The sequence below is a fragment of the Syzygium oleosum genome, unplaced genomic scaffold (genome assembly GCF_021117445.2).
Source record: "Syzygium oleosum isolate NSW1041296 unplaced genomic scaffold, Sole_v2.1 Sole_v2.13, whole genome shotgun sequence".
Taxonomy (NCBI): domain Eukaryota; kingdom Viridiplantae; phylum Streptophyta; class Magnoliopsida; order Myrtales; family Myrtaceae; genus Syzygium; species Syzygium oleosum.
Genome location: NW_026607497.1, coordinates 9,416,797 through 9,439,618, shown reverse-complemented (window position 1 = coordinate 9,439,618; position 22,822 = coordinate 9,416,797). Strand labels below are relative to the sequence as shown.

Here is a 22,822-nt window from a genome sequence, read left to right as displayed (position 1 = left end):
AAATTTGTCATTGTTGCGAATTGCTCCGACATGAAATATCTCTTCCCCAATTTCACAGCCACAAGGCTAGAGAAACTCGAGAGGATAGACAATAGGCAATGCGAACAGTTGAAGGTAGTGGCTCACGAGGAAGAAGGTGGTCGATCAAAGGCAGATGTGATGAGGTTCCCTTCCTTAAGTCATCTACGTATTTTGCGGTGCCCTAACTTTGGAGTGTTCATCCAGAGTCCTACAAGTGTCAAGAGGAAGTTAGACGAGACGGTCGAAGAAAATGATGAATCCCCAGAACTGTTCTTCAATGAGATGGTTCGCTCTATCCCTTAATGTGATCATTCGTATTCTTGCATTATCATGTTTTAGAAAGAATAATGTAATAAATTTGTCCTACTTATCCTCCTCTCTCACATTATCCTCGTGCAGGTTACATTTCCCAATATAAGAAGTCTAGAAATTGAAGGCCTTCAGTGCAAAGAGCTATGGAACAATCAAATTCCCACCGGTTCCTTTTCGAAATTGGAATCTCTTATATTGAAGAACTGTGACAATCTCCAACGTATCGCCCCGTCCCACATGTGGAAGAGGCTGCAGCGTTGTCTCGAGATCCTACGAGTGATTTCATGCCGTTCGATCGAGATCATATACGAAAGAGATGGGAAGGATACAGAGAGTTGTAAATTGTGGATGTTAGGTTTGCATGATCTTGAAAACTTGAGGCACATTTGGCAGTCCGATGGTCTCCCAGACATCCCGTTCCCAAACTTGAGAGACATAGAGGTTGTGAGGTGCTCCCGTTTGGACATACTTTTCGCTACCTTCACGGCGAAATTTCTCGGGCAAATCGAAGAGCTGGTGGTGGAGTCATGTGAAGATATGGAACTAATTGCTGGCCATGAAAAATGGGAAGAAGCGACCCGCACGACAATCACCTTCTCCAAGTTAACTTCTCTTAGACTTTTCGAGTTGCCGAAATTCAGGAGCTTCTTACCTGAGAAATACTCTCTGAAATCACCGCACTCTGAGGACTTCCCATCCTTGCGAGCCTTGAGTATAGTAAGCTGTGGAGCAGAGCCGGACCAAGGCACTGTTGACTGGGAAAGCCTCCAAGAATTACGACGATTCATCTTGCTCATTGGACGTGAGGCAATATGGGATCGGTGAACAGTATTTGGCAATATAGAATAAGGCGTCGGGTATTCCTTCTATATTCGCTGCTTTGGTTTGGCTCCTGGCCCTTCGAATCGAAAATCAGTTGGTATTATAATACACAATTCTCAGTGGGACCCACGTGCACTCTGCATCGCGTGGCCGTCAACAGACTTCTCTGGCTCTCTTCCTTACTCTCTCTCCCTTTTATGCTCAAGGCTCGGCGCGCTCTGCGGAGGGAGGGAGGGCAGAACAGAAGCAGAGCCACCTTCCCACACGCCGAAGGAGCTCATCAAATTCTCTCTTAGCCCTCGGCGATTCCTTTTGATCTTCGTTGTCCTCTCCGTCGCCCTCCATCCACCACAGGACATCCAACACAGAACAGAGAGCATCGATCGAAGGAACTCGGGTGATTTTCTGAGCATCCCCAAGTCACTCTCTCGGTGATTTCGATCGAATCCTTTCCTCCTTGCTTCGTTGCTGATGATCGTCACCGCTTCCCGATCGCCAGCAGTTCCGGCGCCGCCAAGAAGGTCTGTAAAGCCGAAGTGCTTAAACGTCGGTCATGACTGCCTGCTTCGACGATCCCATTCCTTGACGTTGCTTCTGCTATCTCCTTACTCGTATATCCGATGTCGATCGCTTTAGCTAATCATTCTTCATTCAACTAAACCACATTTCCTCCGTTTTCAGTTGCTTTATATACGAAGCAGAGGCTGGGAGCTATTGCTATTGTCTGTGTGAAAATCGGTTGTTATTCACGCTGTATTGATGATTTGATCTGGTGCTCCTCGGCCGAAATGCATACCACCTGTTTGATGAAATTCCTGTACCGAATCAGTGTGTATTTTGATCCAGTTCTTGGCTGAGAATTTCCTTCATTACTAGATTTTTGATCTATTCTGGTCATAAAAGCGTATTTGAGTTCTGTTTCTTCATAAATAATCATAGGTATTCAATTTTCGAACTTGTTTGAATCTGCTGGAACCTTGTCAATGCATGCTGATTTGCGACTGTTGCGGCCCTGAGGTGATGTCAATTGGTCCTTGCTTTTATGCTATTCCGCTCAAGTAAGCATGTGTGGTGATATATGATTGTGTTATGGTTCGCGAGAATTATAGTCAAAACCAAACTTGAATATGCTAGAATCGAAGTATTGCGTGCTGACCGTGATCGCTTTGTTTGCATCAAATCTATACTTACCAAAGGCACAGAGTTATTTCTTGACATATGGGAGAAATGGGCCAAAAAATAGGACAATCCAGTTGAATATAATCGGATATGAGTTGATCAAATATCGACCCATTTCAAATGACCTGATCTATGACCTGGATTCATATTGACTCCAAATCCGATCTCACCCATTTGGCGGGTCGAAGTCGCAGAAATCATGGTGGAAGATTAAACAAAGTGCAGTACAAGTGAAGAGAGAGATTGAGAGAAAAAAGAGAGGCGGCAGAGATTTCTTTCGTGAAAGATGATTCTTTCATATTTATCTTTTCCTGTTTGGAGGATTCTTTTTTGCTTTATTTAAAGGTTCCCAAGCGAAGAAATCCTGAGATGGCCGAGGATTCTTTCATTTTTTTTTTCTTTCCCTTCATGTTGAGGATTCTTTCTCATCTTTCAGTTCAGATACTTGTCTTCTGCTATAGAGGATTCTTTTCCTCCAGCATAGGGTATTCTTCTTCAAGTTATTCTTTTCTTGGCCGAGGAAAAATGAGATGGTCTTCACCACTTTTCTTGGCCAACACCTTCGTATATATTTTCGGACCTTCACCCCATCCCATTCAGACATCTGTCACATTTCCTATCTCGCATTTTCACTCTGTGTCCTTCACTGTTTTCTTCAAGCCACTAGCTCTCTCTCTCTCTCAATTCATCTTATTGAACCTTTCCTCTTCTTCAGTCGTTTCGCGTTTGGGTTCCATCAGTTCGGCCTTCCTCAGCCTACATAAATTCTTAACGTTCATTTTTCTACAAAGAGGAAGAAAATCAGAAAGATAGAAGTCAAAGAGGGCAAAAATGGCGGATATTGTTCTGTCTGTGGCTTCCAAAGTGGCAGGGTACCTGGTGGCTCCGATCGGTCATCAATGTGGCTACGTGATATTCTCCGACAGCCACATTGGCAAACTTAAGGAAGAACTTGACCAGCTGGAAAGGGCAAGGCAAAGGGTCCAGCATTCCGTCAAAGAAGCTCGAAACAACATGAAGCAGATCGAAGCCGATGTCAAGGAGTGGCTGGAAAAAGTGGAGACCGTCGCCAACAAGGCGCGTGACATGCTGGATTGCGATGGAAGAGCCAAGAAAACTTGCTTCTACGGGTGGCTTCCCAATCCAAAGGAGCGTTATTGTCTCGGTAGGGGTGCGAGGAAGACAGTCCAGGCCATCCAGGTACTCCGGCAGGGATTCAAGAGGGTCTACTATGAGAGTGCTCCGCCTGGGCTTGTCGCCGGTGCTCCTAATGTGAATTCCTCTGCCGGTGATGGGGGTGACACTATCACCGATTCACGAGCTTCCATCTCAGGGCATAATGAAAGCCGTGGATGATGAGAAGCTAAAAGTGATTGGGGTCTATGGGCCTGGCGGCGTGGGGAAGACTACGCTATTGGAGGAAGTCCAGAAGAAACTTAGGAAAGAGGGGAGACCGTTCCACATGATCATCAAAGCGAAAGTATCGCAGATTCCTGTCTTGAAGAATATCCAAGACGAGATCGCTGACGCCTTGAAACTGGATCTGAAGGACGTGCAAAGTGACAGTGGCAGAGGAAATCGTCTGTTGGAGAGGTTACAGAGGGATCCGAGTGAGAAGGTTCTCATTATATTGGACGATCTGTGGGATAAACTTGATTTGAAGGCAGTCGGGATTCCTTCGGGAGCGGAGGGCAGGGGATGCAAGTTGCTGCTATCGTCGAGATTTAAAGATGTGCTGGAGCAAAAGATGCTTGCTGATCGAACATTTCATCTTGAAGGTTTAAGCAACGACGAAACTTTTAAGCTATTTGAAAAGATGGTAGGTGACAGGCTCAAAGACGAGGAATTGAAACGAATAGCCGCTAAAGTGGTCAAGAAGCTCGCAGGTTTGCCTCTTTTGATTACCTCTGTCGCTAGCACTTTGAAATATAGCGGTGTGTCTGCATGGAAAAACGCGTTGATAAAAATAGATGAGTCAAATATAGAAACCACAGTGAAGTTGAGTTACGACCATTTGAAGAGTGAGGACGCGAAGTCCTTATTCTTGCTCTGTGGTCTTATTGGCAGGACCATTCGAGTCGAAATTCTGCTCGTACTAGGCATGGGTTTGGGCTTGTTTGAGGGATTCAATAACACGATAGAAGATTCAAGGGATAGATTGAATACTAGGCTCGATGAACTCCGTTCTGCTTGTTTGTTGCTGGATGGTGGCGATGACAAGGACAATGTGACCATACATGATCTTTACAGCCAGATAGTCGTCTCAACTCCATTCAGAGGCCACAATTCCTTAATGATGAACAGCAATTATGGCTCGTGGTCAAAGGAAAAGCTTGAGAAATGTTGGGCAATATGCCAAGTTGATGTTGGCAGTGATGGGCTTGCTGAACTAACGCGCTGTGGGTTTCCTGAATTGAAGATACTCATGTTGTCTCAACCAAAAGAGTGGGACGGGAGACTTAAACACCGACATGACGTGGGAGATTGTTGTAGACTAGATTTCACATACATGAAGGAGCTCCGAGTCCTATATCTGAGCTCCATGCATATCATACATTTACCTTCTTCAATGGAAATCCTCATAAACCTCCGCTCTTTATACTTAGACAATTGCGATGTGCACGATGTGGCAATTCTTGGCAAGCTCAAAGCATTGTAGGTTCTCAGCTTCGCAGGGTCCAAAATTTCTAGGCTACCTAAAGAAATCGGGGAACTGACGAATCTGAGATTGTTGAATCTAAGCAATTGCTACGAGCTTAAAACAATCGAGCCTGGCGTCCTAAAATGCTTAATCAAATTGGAAGAGTTACATATGAAGGGAAGCTTTGATCGATGGATTGGCAAGGAAGAAATACCATCGCAATTGTGTAATGTTGGGCTTGCCGAGTTGAAGAGCTTGACAAAGACAGCCTCTCTGGAAATATCCATCCCTGATCCCACCAAACTCTTTAAGGATAGTGACTTGCCATTTGGGAACCTGATCAGATTTTGGATCAACATAGGAAATGTTGACGGGAGGGAATTTCAAGATTTGAGAACCATGAAGCTCAAATTGGAAGGATGCGATAGTATTCTTTCAAAAGAATGGCTTCAGAAAACTCTACAAAATACTCAGTACTTACTTTTGGACGGGTTGAAAGAGTTCGAGAAAAACGCTCACGAGTTGTGCACCCAAGGATTTCGAGAACTGAAGCATCTCGACATTGACAACAGCCCCTCAATTAAGTACATTGCCAATTCATCCAATGGTCTCCCTCTCACTGCTTTTACGATTTTAGAGTCTTTGTTCCTCGAAAATCTTATTAATCTGGAGAAGTTATGCAATGGCCCTATCGCACCAGATTGCTTCAGCAAATTGAAAGTCGTGCGTATCAAAAAGTGCCACCGATTGAAAAATCTGTGGTTTCTGTCAGAGATGCAAAGACTCATACATTTGGAAGCGATTCAAGTATATGAATGTAACTCATTGCAAGCCATTATCACAGATGATGCAGGAAAAGTAGAAGTTGCTGCTGATGACATAGTTGAGTTGCCTAATGTACATCGTCTGGATTTGCAGAAGTTACCAAATATGACGAGCTTTTGCACCGGAGCTGAGGATGCTCCAATTCAGGTAATTTTTTCGTTTTCTGGGTATAAGTTTCCTTAATTCTTAATCTTGCAAACGATACTTAGATCATACTATTACAAGGGGATTTAGGATAAGATGATATGGTGTTCACCGAACCTTAGTGCATATTGCATTAAATTTGATTATTTGTACATTTTGATTCACAGATAAAAAATCCATTCAAAGAAAACACAGACCGTACATTTTTTTTCACATTCAACTATAGCTAGGGGGAAACCTCTATCTACGACTGTTTTCTTTTCAATTTATTTCAATGTTAGATAATTGCACTAATTACTTCGGCTCTAACGTGGATTTGTATTATGACTAATTTATTACTCATTTAACATTTTTAGTGAGGAGAAAAAATGTTGTATTGAACAAGAATGAATCTCGAAGGAATGAATGAAATTCAACAGTTTCAAAATGAAGAAAGTGAGAGATTAAATAAATGGAAGGCGAACCAAGAGCCACGTAACAAAAGATAGTCCACATGATTCATGTTCCACCCACATGCAAGTTGCATTTGATTCTAACACGTCATGCCAACCTCACCGTGTGAACGTGGTTCTGCTTTTGTCATCCCTTTGTTTCAATTAAGTTTTTGACATTCTTGAGAGACATCAAGCCCATTCATGTATTTAGAGTACGCTTGTTACACTGGAAATCAATTATTGCTGAAAATTGTTTTCCTGGTAAAAAATCGTTCTTGTATTTGGTTATGCTAAAAACGCGATTTCAGAAAGGTTTTTTTTAGTTTTTACTAAGAAAGCGCGAAAATTTACAAACTAAAGACAAACACTGCTATGGATCCTTAATAGAAATAAGCCCGAGTAAGTCATATTTACTTGTTCATAACGAAAACCAACAAGTTAACAAAAAATTTATGAAAAATTTAACTCCAATACGAATTTGTTTTCAATTTTGAAGGTCAAAATAGAAAAACAAAAGAAAAGACAACCAAATTATGGTAGTTGTTTTGAAGATCAGCAAATGAATTCAAAAGAAAAGAGGAAAAAGTTTTGGTCAGAGAGAGAGAGAGAGAGAGAGAGAGAGAGAGAGTTGTGCAGTTGTGCTGCTGCATTAGCAGCATGATAGTGGTGAGGATATCCTCATGAAAATGATTTCGCTTTTCACGGAAGAGAAATTCTTTACTTTTTGGATTTTAGCCCGAGAGTTTCGGTCATTTTCTCGTGAAAATAGCTTTACTAGTAACAAACTCACCACCTTTAATGAATTTCATTGTGGCGCTTCGGTTAGGTTTCATTGCCTTGCTCGGAATCCCAGGTAATGGGTGGACTCCTTGGCCCGGAAAAGATGCTCTACAGCGAACCTTCATTAAAATACAATCTGAAATCGTTAGAGATCGGATATATCGAATAGGATTAGGCCAAATTGTCAAATTTTTCATAGCAATGATCTGACGCATAAATCTTATGAACAGGTTAGTTTACCAAGATTGAAGACATTAGACCTTTACTCAATGGGATCCTTCAAAAGGATATGGCATGGTGAACTTCTCGGCAGTTTCTTCTCCGAATTAGCAGACCTCACCCTTGAAAATTGCTCTGAACTACTCAACGTCTTCCCTTCCACAGCCATAGGGAGATTGCATAACCTGTTAAGTGTCACGATTACAAACTGCCCCTCCCTGGAATCATTGTTTGATTGTGGGTCCCTTGATGCGAATACTAAGCAAGCATCTGTATCGCTCCCCAAATTGGAAGTAGTGAAAGTGTATGAAGTAGGAAAGCTGAGAAGCCTGGTGAAGAACGACTCCCAAATGATTTGGGGTTTTCCTAGTCTCGAAGTTGTCTCTGTTGTGAATTGCTCCGACATGAAATATCTCTTCCCCCGTTTCACAGCCACAACGCTAGAGAAACTCGAGAGGATAGACATTAGGCAATGCGAACAGATGAAGGAAGTGGTTCCCGAGGAAGAAGGTGGTCGATCAAAGGCAGATGTGATGAGTTTCCCTTCCTTAAGACATCTATGTATTTTGCAGTACCCTAACTTTGGAGCGTTCATCCGGAGTCCTACAAGTGTCGAGAGGCAATTGGGTGAGACAATCGAAAATAATGATGAATCCCCACAACCGTTGTTCAATGAGATAGTTCGCTCTATCCCTTACTGTGATCTTTCGTATTCTTGCATTATCATGTTTTAGAATGAACGATGTAATAAATTTGTCCTAATTATCCTCCTCTCTCACATTATTCTCATGCAGGTTACATTTCCCAATATAAGAAGTCTAGAAATTGAAGGCCTGCAGTGCAAAGAGCTATGGGACATTCAAATTCCTGCCGATTCCTTTTGGACATTGGAATCTCTTGAATGGAAGGGCTGTGACAATCTCCAACGTATCGCCCTGTCCCACATGTGGAAGAGGCTGCAGTGCTGTCTCAAGATCCTACGAGTGATTTCATACCGTTCGATCGAGATCATATACGAAGGCGATGGGACGGATACAGAGAGTGATAAATTGAGGAGGCTGGTTTTGCATGATCTCGAAAACTTGAGGCACATTTGGCAGTCCGATGGTCTCCCAAACGTCCCGTTCCCAAACTTGAGATACGTAGAGGCTGTGAGGTGCTCCCGTTTGGAAATGCTTTTCGCTACCTTCAAGGTGGAATTTCTCGGGCATATTGAAGTGCTGGTGGTGGAGTCGTGTGAAGATATGAAACTAATTGCTGGACATGAAGTTGCCGAAATTCAGGAGCTTCTTACCAGAGAAATACTCTCTGAAATTACCGTACTCTGACTCTGAGGACTTCCCATCCTTGGGAGACTTGAGTATAGTAAGCTGTGGAGCGGAGACGGACCGAGGCACTGTTGATGACTGGGCACGCCACCAACAACGACGAGAAATGCTCTGGCTCTTCGCACGTTGGGAAAGATGAAATCGGTGAACGGCGTTTGGCAATATAGAATAAGGCGTCGGGTATTCCTTCTATATTCGTTGTATCGAAAATCAGTTTGTATTATAGCTACTACACAGTTCTCAAGTGGGACCCACATGCACTCTGCATCACGTGGCCGTCAAACAGACTTCTCTGGCACCTCTTCGTTACTCTCTCTGTACATCCAGCGATCTGTACTGTCGATTCCCTTTGATCTTCATTGTCGTCTCCGTCGCCCTCCATCCACCAACAGCCACCGCCGCACCTCCATCGCTGGCCACCACATGATATTCATTGTCGGCGATTCATTTTGCTGAGAGGAAGAACGAAAGCATCGATCGATGGGACCGTACTCGCTTCGTTGCTGATGATCGCCACCGGTTCCCCATCGTCACCAGTTCGGCCGCCGCGAAGAAGGCCCGTAGTGCCGAAGTGCTCGAACTTCGGTCATGACTGCCTGCTTCGACGTTTCCATTCCATGACGTTGCTTCTGTTAGCTTAGCTAATCATTCTTCGTTCAACTAAACTCTGTTTTCCGTTGCTTTATATACGAAGCAGAGGCTGGGAGCTATTGCTACCATCTGTGTGCAAATCGACTGTGATTGAGGCTGTATTAATGATTTGATCTGGTGCTCCTTGGCCGAAATGTATACCACCTGTTTGATGAAATTCCTGAACTGAATCAGTGTGTATTTTGATTCAGTTCTTGGCCGAGAATTTCCTTCATTACTAGATTGTTCATCTATTCTGGTCATGTAAGTGTATTTGAGTTCTGTTTCTTCATAAAATATCATAGGTATTCAATTTCAAACTTGGTTTGGACCTGCTGGAACCTTGTCAAGACACGATGATTTGCGACTGTTGCGGCTCTGAGCTGATGTCAATTGGTCCTTGATTTTGTGCCATTCCACTTAAGCAAGCATTTGTAGTGATATAAGATTGTGTTATGATGAATTTCATGTTCACTTGAAAAGAAATTATGTCATGAATGAATTAAATTCTACTGGAAATCGATCCGTGTATGCTTACTCTGTCTTGATATCTCTGATTTGGTGTGCTTTTGATTCCATCTTGAGGCTAGTTTGGTTATGGGATCATATATGTTCATGCTAGGAAACTAATATGGTGAATCTCATGCCAATTTTGCGAGAATTATGGTCATAACCGAACTTGAATATGCTAGAATCGAAGTATTGCATGCTGACCGTGATTGCTTTGTTTAAATTCGGTATTTATTTGGTCTTGGATTGATGCCATTTTGATGAAGTAGACTCATATGCGCTTGTAGGAAGATACGGCTTCAATTCATGTCAATTGGTCATCAAATGATGACAATCTGTGGTCCTGTATGCTCTGTTACAATTCTGAACATGTGCTGGAATTTGTGGAATAAGCATGAATTAGATGGATTTTGTCTCAGTTTGGTTGCCTTTTTTATTGCCCGTGGATAAGTGATATCACGTGTGCATGATTAAATTTATGAGATGTATGCTTGATACTGCCATAAGTAGGTGCATAGTTCCGATTGTCTCTCCTATAATCATTCTGCACTGGAGGTGCAGAGCTCCATCTATCTCCTTGGGGCAGGTCTCTCCGTTTGCTGATAGTAATTGTTGTTATGACCCTGTTGATTGTAGTTTACCTGATATGAAGGCACCGGATCTCTCCTATGTCCTTGATCTGGATCCCTTCCACCGGTGGCTTAATCCATAGTGCTCATTGGCATGGGATTTCTTCTTTCAGCTTGCCCCGGGGAAACCATAACTTTGCTGGGGAGAATAATTTTGCGGAGCATCCTGCTGCATAGGTCCCTGATAACCAATATTGAGGGCTCCCTTGTCTATTTGGCACTTGAACTCCTTGCCGGTCATATCTAGGTTGGTCGTAGTTTCTATTGTAATCACGCATTCTACCTCCCGGCCTCCCATACTAAACTGGTGGTGGTCTCTGAGTAATTACTCCATTTTCATACTTGTCGCCTAATGATTTAGTAAGTTCGACAGAACAAGTGTTGCAGGGTCACTAATCGTAGAGATATTGGAAAGTTTAGCTTATGGATTTAGATGATGTATGGACTAAATGACTGAAAAATTGTGACAGAGATGTATAGTAGATGCATTTCTGTGGAGTCAAATCATACCTCCGTTCTATTTAAAATATCAATATGATGATTTATGAAGCTTCATCAAAAAAATTAAATTGATCAGTTAAATCTGACAATCGAAAAAATAAATTAGTAATGAAAGAGATTAATATCTCCATTGGCTTTAAAGAGGGGGAGGGGGGATTTTGTTGCGTAACAAAAGACTCCCAAGTTATTTTTTCAGGTGAAACAAAGAAGGGCAGTAATTCATCCAAATTACAAAGCTCTAACAGAAACTAATATCATGAAATGGAAAGAATGCTAGGAGAAATTAAACGAAAACCGAGATAGAAACTCTAGACTGAAATTGAATGTGGTTTGAAATGAAAGGTAAATGAAACGGTACATTTGACTGCAATCCGATAGGGAGGAACTCATTTTGCATTTCCCTCTATTTCCTCCCACTTTTAAGAGGAAATATTTTTGTGAGCCGTCAAGAAATTTTTCTTTACCATTCTCTTCTTTGCTTCCCTCGCACTCATTCTAGCCCAACAAGGGAAGTAAATTTCTAATTCTATACTATAATCACCATGATCACCATAGATTATATCTTTGAAAACACGAGTGGGTTGATGAATGTTCAAACCTAGTTTGTATTTCCGAGCATGCTTCGCTAAATACTAGTTTCACACTAAGGTAGTTTAGATTGGTATATTGTCCTCAAACAAACTGGTAAATTCTCCTTTGTTGAATGTAGATTATGACTTTTGAAATTATAAAATTTGGCCACTTTTCCATTGCCGTCTAATTGCATTTGTGCATTAGCAGATATTAATACTGTTCAAAGCAGCTTTGAATCGTTACGTTTCCTTTCCAGTGAATGAATTGGAGAGAGAGAGAGAGAGAGAGAGAGAGAGAGAGAGAGAGAGAGAGAGAGAGAGAGAGAGGTGAGTGGTCGGGCTCAACCATTGAAAAACGTTGAGATCCATACTATTCATGAAATAGGCTCACATTAATATGGAGTTAATGATCCCCTTAACATACAAATAAACTTTATATTCACTTGTCCCATCGATGAGGTGCAATTACTCAATGAAATTTGGTTTTTTTAGAACTATTAAAGTGATGTTTCGAGAAATGAACTATGATTATGCTTAGCAGTTTTTATAAATTAAAAAGAAGGAAGAATGAGAAGGCATCTTCTATGAACCGTCTGTTTCTTCCAATTGAGTTGTGTATGTAGTTCAAAACCAATGTATATTTACAAGATTAATAGACTTAGATGTCTCTTAGATTTCGGTAATTAATAGAAATTTCTTTTGACCAAAAAAAAAAGTTGCCTCTTAGATATCAATAGAGTATGCAAGACTCTTTGAGTATCCGATTAATTTCCATCAGGTGCAGTGGTCTCTTCATCCCACACACATTGGGTAATTATTGGAGATACACAAGTCTGTACTCTTGGTAGCGACCCTATGAAAATGCGCAAATATGATTATTCAATCGCAGGCCTTGATTTTTCCTTATATCACATTTTGAAAATCTTTTAGCTGCCACACTTGATTTTTTTAATCTCAATTTCTATTCGAAGTTGATCTTGGCAACTTAATGTTTAAAACGTGTGAGCTTAGCCCATCTTGGTTTCTTTATAATTACTGGGAAGGTTTGGAGAATATTTCTTCTACACTAGGAATTACTACTTATTTCAATTCTAACCTTAATCTCACAGTATATGTTTTTCCCTCTTAAAGAAAAGAATTAAAATGTAATCTGTGTGTAGTTATGAGACTGAAAAACTAGCTTTAATTAGCTTTAATATTGAGATTAATAGGAAAATTGAACGTAGCTCTCGTGAATCTTGTCTTTGTTACACTTTGTCAATAAATTGGGTGCTGGATTGACTTAAGCACTTGCCAAATATGCGGTTGCTACCGGAGAATGGAGCTTCTATGCTCGATTGGAGAACCATAATCATTTCTCAAGTTGGATCTATCATGGTCACAAGTAGTCAATCTACCTGATTCGATCAGAAATTCGATGAAATTAAGAGTAATTTGGATAGAACATACAACGATAACTAAGTTGCCTGAAGCTCCCGTCTAGATTGTCAAGATTGGAATTTTATGATGTTGCAACACTACCCTCGTTACCTTAGTTGACACTTTTATTGTTTAAGCAAATCGAACATGCATTTTTTTTTTAAATTGATAAAGATAAATACAAATAAAAAAAATAAATAAAGAATAATAAGATAAATAACAAATAATAAACAATAACTAGTGTGTCAGCCCATCTCATTACAACCTTTCGTCCAAACCCGTTCAGTTCAGGACCCAATTCTTTTTTTGACTACTTACAACCAAAAAAAATAATCTAAATAGCAAACAGAGAGAAATTCCGAGCAACATGGCTCGGACTCGCCGGCCTCCGATGTCGACATCTCTACCGGCTTTCGCTCCCGTAGTGGCGAATGGCTTCACCAGTACTTCGCCTACCTAGACATTGACCACCAGGGCCTTCTACCTATGGAAGACCACTCGCGCGAATAACTCCACCTCTCCTCTGAACGGGGGATTGGGGACGTTGGTGGCGATTGCCATTATGGGCGTGATTTTTCTGACAAGGACCACCACCGGAGCAAAAGCAGATGACGACATCGGAGGCCGTCGAGTCCGAGGCATGTTGCTCGGGATTTCTCTGTATGCTATTTTTGGGGAAAACTCCAGACGGTTGTGTTTGGTTTGGTCTGGACGGAGCAGCACGAGAGACATCGCAACTGTGGATAAGGCTCGGTAAGCATAGTGGCGAAGCAAGGCAGCATAGCTGTGGCCTGTTAGTGTTGCCACCGTGGCTGTGGCGTCGAGCTGGCGTCGGGGAAGGCAGCAAGCAACTCGTCTGGATGTGTAGGCAAGACGACGACTGTCAAAGGGTCGAGCAGCACGAGTGAAATCGGGGGGACTGCACAATGTGGTCAAGAAGGTAATAGCATGACAAAACCCAGGCAGTATTACTTATTGCTCTCTCTTTCCCTCTCTCTTGCTCTACTTCTTTTTCTTTCTCCTCCGTAAAAGCTCAAGCCTTCCCCTATTCCTCCATTTATAGATAGAGAAGAGACGGAGGTTATATTGTCAGCGAAAATCTCCCCAGATGGTAGCAGACTTTTACTCAACTGACTAACATCTCCCCCTTAGGAATCGTTCAATTCACCGGAATCGTTCAAACTCCTCCGCGACCAGATTATCCGTTCCTGATTAATCGTTCAATCGCTGAATGAATTCCTTCTCTATCAGAGAACTCACACTTATTATTCTCTCTCTTGGTTGACCGATTCTCTCTCTCTCTCCGCAATATTCTCTTTGCTAAATCTCGCTCTATCTCTTCACTTGGCTGAACAAGTTCGAAGAAAGGGAAAAGCGATAATGGGTTCGACCATGGCCAAAGCTGAGTGCTTTTTCTTTCTATAGTTTTAATCTTGGAATCAGGCTTGGAATCGTTGTCCTCGGTCTCGCTTCTTATGATCTTCAGTGTTTGCTTCCATCATTTCTAATTCCAGCTATCCTCTTGCCACCGCGACACCTCATCTGCTCAGCCATTCCAGCTACGGCCACGGACGATCTTCAGCCACCGTCGAACCTCCATCTCTGGCCACTACATGATATGGCACGCTGAGAGGGGGGCAAGAACAGAGAGCATCGATCGAAGGAACTCGGGTGATTTTCTGGGCATCCCCAAGTCACTCTCTCGGTGGTTTCGATCGAATCCTTTCCTCCTCGCTTCGTTGCTGATGATCGTCACTGCGAAGAAGGTCTGTAGTGCCGAAGTGCTCGAACGTCGGTCATGACTGCCTGCTTCGACGATTCCCTTCCTTGACGTTGCTTCTGCTGTCTCCTTACTCATGTCCGATGTCAATCGCTGTTAGCTAATCATTCTTCCTTCAACTACACCACATATGCTCTCTGTTTTCCATTGCTACTGTCTGTGTGCAAATCGACTGTGATTGAGGCCGTATTAATGATTTGAACCGGTGCTCCTCGGCCGAAATGCGTACAACCTGTTTGATGAAATTCCTGTACTAAATCAGTGTGTGTTTTGATTCAGTTCTTGACCGAGAATTTCCTTCATTACTATATTGTTGATCTATTCTGGTCATATAAGCGTATTTGAGTTCTATTTCTTCATAAAAAATCATAGTTATTCAATTTCGAACTTGGTTTGAATCCGCTGGAACCTTGTCAATACATGCTCATTCGCAACTGTTGCGGCCCTGAGGTGATGTCAATCGTCCTTGATTTTATGCCATTCCACTCAAGTAAGCATGTGTGGTGATATAAGATTGTGTTATGGCGAATTTCATCTTCGCTTGGAGAATAAATTATGTCATGAATGAATTAAATTCTACTGGAAATCGATCCGCGTATGCTAACTCTGTCTTGATATCTCTGATTTGGTGTGCTTTTGATTCCATGTTGAGGCTAGTTTGGTTATGGGATCATATTTGTACATGCTAGGAAACTAATATGGTGAATCTCATGCCAATTTTGCAAGAATTATAGTCATAACCGAACTTGAATATGCTAGAATCGAAGTATTGTGTGCTGACCACGATTGCTGTGTTTAAATTTGGTATGAATTGGTCTTGGATTGATGCCATTTTCATCAAGTAGACTCATATGCGCTTGTAGGAAGATATGGCTTCAATTCATGCCAATTAGTCATGAAATGATCACGATATGCGGCCTTGTATGCTCTGTTGCAATTCTGAATGTGTGCTGGAATTTGTGGAATATGCATGAATTAGATGGATTTTGTCTTAGTTTGGTTGCCCATGGATAAGTGATATCGCATGTGCATGATTAAATTCGTGAGATGTATGCTTGATATTGCCATAATTGTCAAATAGATCATCAGCATTAGGCCAAATTGTCAAATTTTTCATAGCTATGATCTGAAGTATAACTTTTATAAGCAGGTTAGTTTATAACCGCTACTTCAGTAAAATCCAGTAAGCGCTACTTCAGATTCACAAGATGCTTACTCCGATTCCTTCTTTGATCAAAAGGTACAAATCCGTTCTCTTGAGATTATACCCATTATAGTCATGGGCACACGTATGGTGGGGCAAGCAATAAAATCTCCTTGAAGAATTTTATTTGGTTTTATTAGTTAATATGTGTTCATTATTTATGTTTACATTTGTCAGAGTAAGGCCACTGGTGAAAATTCATTCTTCCATTGCATCAAATAGATCGTTAGGAGTAGGCCAAATTATCAGATGTTGCATAGCTATGATCTAACGTATAACTCTCATTAGCAGGTTAGTTTACTAAGCTTGGAGAGGTTATGGCTTGAATTAGTAGGATCCTTCAAAAGGATATGGCACGGTGATCTTCCCGAAAGTTCCTTCTACAAATTAGCCACCCTCACCCTTGAAAATTGCTCCGACCTATCCAATGTCTTCCCTTCCACAATCATGGGGAGATTGCACAACCTGAAAAGTGTCGACATTCAAAACTGTCCCTCCCGAGAATCATTGTTTGATTGTGGGTCCCTTGATGCAAATACTAAGCAAACAACTGTATTGCTGCTCCCCAAATTGGAAGAAGTGTGGGTGACGGGAGCAGGAAAGATGAGATAAATGGTGAAGAGAGACTCCCAAATGATTTGGGGTTTTCCTAGTCTAAAAGTTGTCAGTGTTGCGAATTGCTCTGACATGAAATATCTCTTCCCCAATTTCACAGCCACAACGCTAGAGAAACTCGAGAGGATAGACATTAGGCAATGCAAACAGTTGAAGGATGTGGTTCGCGAGGAAGAAGGTGGTTGATCAAAGGCAGATGTGATGAGTTTCCCTTCCTTGATACATCTAAGTATTTTGCAGTGCCCTAACTTTGGAGCATTCATCCGGAGTCCTACAAGTGTCAAGAGGCAGTTAGACGAGACGGCCAAAAAAAATGATGAATCCCCACAACCGTTGTTCAATGAGATGGTTCGCTCTATCCCTTGCTGTGATCATTCGTATTCTTGCATTATCATGTTTTAGAAAGAACAATGTAATAAATTTGTCCTACCTATCCTCCTCTCTCACATTATCCTCGTGCAGGTTACATTTCCCAATATAAGAAGTCTAGAAATTGAAGGCGTTCAGTGCAAAGAGCTATGGAACAATCAAATTCCCACTAATTCCTTTTCGAAATTGGAATCTCTTTATTTGAAGAACTGTGACAATCTCCAACGTATCGCCATGTCCCACATGTGGAAGAGGCTGCAGCATTGTCCCGAGATCCTAGAAGTGATTTTATGCCGTTCGATTGAGATCATTTACGAAGGTGATGGGACGGATACAGAGAGTGGTAAATTGAGGATGTTGATTTTGCGTGATCTCGAAAGCTTGAGGCACATTTGGCGGTCCGATGGTCTCCCAAACATCCCGTTCCCAAACTTGATATACGTAGACGCCGTGAGGTGCTCCCGTTTGGAAATGCTTTTCGCTACCTTCATGGAAGAATTTCTCGGGCAAATCGAAGAGCTGGTGGTGGAGTCGTGTGAAGATATGGAACTAATTGCTGGACATGAAAAATGGGAAGAAGCGACCCGCACGACAATCACCTTCTCCAAGTTAACTGCTCTTAGACTTTTCGAGTTGCCGAAATTCAGGAGCTTCTTACCTGAGAAATACTCTCTGAAATCACCGTACTCTGAGGACTTCCCATCCTTGCGAGACTTGAGTATGGTAAGCTGTGGAGCAGAGCCGGACCAAGGCACTGTTAACTGGGAAAGCCACCGAGCACGACGACGACAAATCTGGATCTTGGAACTTGATGCAAGATTGGATCGGTGAACGGTGTTTGGCAATATAGAATAAGGCGTCGGGTATTCCTTCAATATTCGCTGCTTTGGTTTGGCTCCCTTCCCTTCGAATCGAAAATCAGTTTGTATTATAGCTAATGCACAGTTCTCAGTGGGACCCACATGCGCTCTGCATCACGTGGCCGCCAACAGACTTCTCTGGCACTCTTCCTTACTCTCTCTCTCTCTCTCTCTCTGCATCTAACGATCCGTCGATTCCGTTTTATGCCCAGGCTCAGTGCGCTCTTCAGAGGGAGGGAGGGCAGAACAGAACAGAAGCAGAGCCACCTTCGCACACGCCAAAGGAGCTCAGCAAATTCTCTCTTAGCCCTCGGCGATTCCTTTTGATCTTCGTTGTCCTCTCCGTCGCCCTCCATCCACCAACAGCCACCGCCCAACTTTCATCGCTGAGAGGGGGCAAGAACAGAGACCATTGATCGAAGGAGCTCGGGTGATTTTCTGAGCGTCCCCAAGTCACTCTCTCGGTGATTTCAATTGAATCCTTTCCCCTCGCTTCGTTGCTGATGATCGTCACCGGTTCCCCATCGTCACCGGTTCTGCTGCCGCGAAGAAGTTTTGTAATGCCGAAGTGCTCAAACGTTGGTCATGACTGCCTGCTTCAACGATTCCATTCCTTGACGTTGCTTCTACTATCTCCTTACTCATATATCCGTTGTCGATCGCTTTAGCTAATCATTCTTCATTCAACTAAACCACATTTCCTCTGTTTTCCGTTGCTTTACATACGAAGCAGAGGCTGGGAGCTATTGCTATTGTCTGTGTGAAAATCGGTTATTATTCATGCTGTATTGATGATTTGATCTGGTGCTCCTTGGCCGAAATGCATACCACCTGTTTGATGAAATTCCTGTACTGAATCAGTGTGTATTTTGATCCAGTTCTTGGCTGAGAATTTCCTTCATTACTAGATTATTGATCTATTCTGGTCATATAAGCGTATTTGAGTTCTGTTTCTTCATAAATAATCATAGGTATTCAATTTCGAACTTGTTTTGGATCTGCTTGAACCTTGTCAATACATGCCGATTTGCGACTGTTGCCGCTCTGAGCTGATGTCAATTGGGCCTTGATTTTATGCCATTCCACTCAAGTAAGCATGTGTAGTGATATAAGATTGTGTTATGGTGAATTCCATGTTCCCTTGAAAAGAAATTTATGTCATGAATGAATTAAATTCTACTGGAAATCGATCCGTGTATGCTAACTGTCTTGATATCTCTGATTTGGTGTGCTTTTGATTCCACGTTGAGGCTAGTTTGGTTATGGGATCATATATGTTCATGCTAGGAAAAACTAATATGGTGAATTTGATGCCAATTTTACGAGAATTATAGCCATAACTGAACTTGAATATGCTAGAATCAAAGTATTGCATGCTGACCGTGATTTCTTTGTTTAAATTCGGATCACAATTTGGTCTTGGATTGATGCCATTTTGATCAAGCAGACTCATACGCGCTTGTAGGAAGATATGGCTTCAATTCATGACATTTAGTCATGAAAGGATCACAATTGGCGGTCGTTTATGCTCTGTTGCAATTCTGAACATGTGCTGGGATTTGTGCAATAGGGATCAATTAGATGGATTTTGTCTTTAGTTTGGTTGCCTTTTTGTTGCCCGTGGATAAGTGATATCGCGTGTGTGAATAAATTGATGAGACGTGAGCTTGATATTGCCATGAGAGTCTTGGCTTGATAAATGATTTAGAGGACTCTGATGTTAAATTGAAGTTTAGTTCTATGATTCTTGTGATTTCAAAGCAAACCCTCTACTAGTTTTAGAGCTCGGGGCATCTACTTTTTTTTTTTGTAATATTAATTATTTTTTAAAAATAATGACTTCGTCTAAAGGTGATTAGGTAGACTAGTCCGATCTGAGGAAATCTCTTGACAAAACTGGTCAATGAGGCCCCTCGAAATATTGCACGGACGGCACTTGCCAACAAAATACCAATATTCTCTCCCTCTGCTTCGACGCTCACCATTCAAGGCTTATTTATAAGAGTTATAGCTTAAATCTAATTGATCCTTCAAGTGCGTTTGTGCCAACATACTGTGCACAACACCAAATTCGACCTACTCATTCATGATGTCCTTTCCTTCCTCGGAGTGTTCACTGGCCACTGCCGTTCAGAATGATGTTTCAAAGACATGATTTTTGTTTTCCTCCCTCCTTCAAAGAACTCGTAAAAGCAACCCTCAAGCGAGGTGGCCACCAGTACTACCAGTACCCTGCCCTTGAAATCCATCAAGACCCTTCCCTTATGTTCCACCAGGAGTAGGTGCATGGTTCCGATTGTCTCTCCTATAATCATTCTGCACTGGAGGTGCAGAGCTCCATCTATCTCCTTGCGGCAGGTCTCTCTGTTTGCCGATAGTAATTGTTGTTATGACCCTACTGATTGTAGTTTCCCTCGTATGAAGGCACCGGACCTCTCCTTCCTTGCTTGATATGGATCCCTTCCACCGGTGGCATAATCCATATTGCTCATTGGCATGGGATCTCTTCTTTCACCTTGCCTCTGGGGACCATAACTTTGCTGAGGAGGATAAATTTGCAGAGCATCCAGCTACATATGTCCCCGGTAGCCAATATTGAGTGCTTCCTTGTCGATTCGGCACTTGACCTCCTTTCCGGTCTTATCTAGGTTGGTCATAGTTTCTATTGCATTCTACCTCCTGGCCTCCCATACTTGAACTGGAGGTGGTCTATGAGTAATCATTCATTTTCATACTTGTCACCGAATGATTTAGTAAGTTCAACAAAACAACAAGCGTTGCAGGGTCATAAATCATAGGCAAGTTGAGCTTTTGGATTTAGAGGATGAATGGATTAAATGACTGAAAAATTGTGGTAGAGATGTATAGTAGATGCATTTATGTGGAGTCAATTCATACCTCCGTGCTCCTTGCTTTGGGAATCAATGTAGAAATAAGGTAATATAAAAGCAACTCCAGTTAGATCTGTTTAGAGCTCAAAATATCAATGCACAACGATGATGCGATACTAATCATTCGTTGGTTGCGATGGGAAACTTAACAAAGACACTTGCTTCTGAAATGCTCTGCCTCTACTTCAGTCGTGCTACGTGCATATATTCTCTTTTTTGCTTCCTCCAAACTGAAACACAGAGTATCAACTATCATCTTAGCTTTGCAATGTAGATCATGCCACGGTTGCCTAGGGACATTGACAGTGGACTACACTCATCACAAAAAGAAATTAATTCTCATGACCAGAAAATAGCATATCCGTGTTATTACAATGCTAAATGTAAACATTAGTTAATTACTGCGAATGTGGGGTTGTGAATGTCAATTTTCAAAGACGATGTCAAGATTGCTATAGAGCCCGTGCTCAGGAGCGTCGTATCGGCCATCGCATAGGTCCAAGCTACCAATGAAAGCTGTTATTTTGTGGTTTTTTCCAAAGCAATTTATTTGTATGGAGAAAAAGTACACAATAGAAACCCCCATTTTATTGAATGATTTTTTAAGGTAGCATTATCCTTTTGAATTATTTTCAATAGAGATAATTTATAATATAATTAGTCAATGGAAATTGGTTATACACTTTGCCTAACTACACTTGTTAGCTAGGATAATTTGCTTTTAAAAATTTGGATGCCCATGCTGATTCATTTTGGCATACTTGTGCCAAATTATTTATTTTATTCTTATTTATCATTATAAATCCTTGTACGACAAAAGATCCCCTTCCTTACTACTTTTACCTTTTGTTTTCTATCGCTTAAATATTTTCAACCTTTCCTCTCTTATTTCAACGTGTGTGGCTTCTTAAAAACAGCATGTAACTTCATTTAGTATAAAGCAGATATTGATGTTTTCAGCCTTTTCTTGAGAAAGAGTGAGATAGTTCGTAAAATTAAAAGAAGGCATATAAAAGAGGAAGTAATGGAGAGGAAGTAGATAGAGCTGCTATCAAAAGGGTGCAAAATCCTTTAATCAAAGCAAATTTCGCCTAGATATGATAATATAACAAGAAGAGAACTCGTGAAATTGATCTAAATAGATTTTCTATAAAAAAAAATCAAAATAAAGATTATTGAACCTTCATCACAAAAAATGAATTTATCAGTTAAATCTACAATAGAAAAAATACATTTGTAACGAAAGAGATCAATATCTGCATTGACTTTTGGGGGGGGGGGGATTTTGTCGTGTAACAAAAGGCTCAAGTATTTTTTTTTTTTCTAATTTAAACAAAGAAGAGTGGTAATTCATCCAAATTACAAAGCTTTAGTTCAAAAATAATATCATGAAATGGAAAAGAATGTTACGAGAAATTAAATGAAAACCGAGATCGAAACTCTAGACGAAACCATAATCACAGCAACAATAGATCCCATCTCATTAATATATAGATGGTGCGACTAAACCAGTGGTCATCTAAGGGGGAAAAAAGGAACGCATTTTGCATTCGGCGGGAGCTTTTTCCATGCCTGTTTTTGCTTATCCACGCTCTATTACGGGTGGGTTGACCATATTGCCCCTTCCGTGACCTTTTCTTCTTCTTTTTTTTGGGTTTTGTTGGTTCTCTCTCAGTGAACCATCACCATTCACCAACCTCGGTAGGATATCCGGCGGTCAAGCGACGCCATGCCCAAGTCCGCGAGCAGTAGCATACACATTACCAGCAATAGCTGCATAGTTGAAGAATTGTAGCGCAAGCTCGACGAGAGAACACTGTGGTTTGTCGGGGCACTTTGACATATCTTAAAGCGTTTGGAGAACGAAGAAGGGGAACTGGCTCTCGAGATGGAGCAAGTCGCGCATGAGCGAAAGCAAGAGAGAGAACAGAGAGAGGAGACAATAAAGTCACAGAAGAAGGGGCAATATGGTCAATACATTGTCGTAGGGCAAGGATAAGCAAAAATGGGCATGGAAAAAGCGCTTTGAAAATCAAAATGGGTTGACAAATGTTCAAGCATAGTTTGTATTTCCGAGCTTGCTTCACTAAATATTGGTTTCACACTAAGGTAGCTTAGATTGGTATATTGTCCTCAA

The 22,822-nt window shown here is 41.6% G+C and overlaps 2 protein-coding genes, 3 long non-coding RNA genes and 1 pseudogene across 6 annotated transcripts in view; 4 read left to right on the top strand and 2 right to left on the bottom strand.

Annotated features, from left to right (window-relative positions):
* LOC115694186 (disease resistance protein At4g27190-like) overlaps positions 1–22,822 on the top strand; it is a 105,338-nt gene that overhangs the window by 5,225 nt on the left and 77,291 nt on the right. The window lies entirely within an intron of this gene.
* Positions 1–22,822, bottom strand: part of LOC130139655 (uncharacterized) — a 77,198-nt gene that overhangs the window by 24,032 nt on the left and 30,344 nt on the right. The gene's annotated exons all lie outside the window — the stretch shown is intronic.
* Positions 1,522–20,364, bottom strand: LOC130139654 (uncharacterized). The gene is made up of 3 exons (XR_008817760.1): positions 20,310–20,364; positions 9,299–10,587; positions 1,522–1,578 (listed from the first exon to the last, which is right to left on the bottom strand). It is a non-coding gene; the product is annotated as an uncharacterized LOC130139654 (long non-coding RNA).
* On the top strand, positions 3,674–5,940 carry LOC115667502 (disease resistance protein At4g27190-like). The gene has a single exon (XM_056317094.1). The coding sequence runs from the start codon at positions 3,674–3,676 to the stop codon at positions 4,991–4,993; it is 1,320 nt and encodes a 439-aa protein (XP_056173069.1). The 3' UTR covers positions 4,994–5,940.
* On the top strand, positions 15,872–18,828 carry LOC115662408 (uncharacterized; annotated as a pseudogene).
* Positions 19,452–21,280, top strand: LOC130139656 (uncharacterized). The gene is made up of 2 exons (XR_008817762.1): positions 19,452–20,072; positions 20,219–21,280. It is a non-coding gene; the product is annotated as an uncharacterized LOC130139656 (long non-coding RNA).

Coding starts and splice junctions, on each gene's coding strand:
- LOC115667502 (XM_056317094.1), top strand. CDS start 3,674: ATGAAAGCCGTGGATGATGAGAAGCTAAAAGTGATTGGGGTCTATGGG.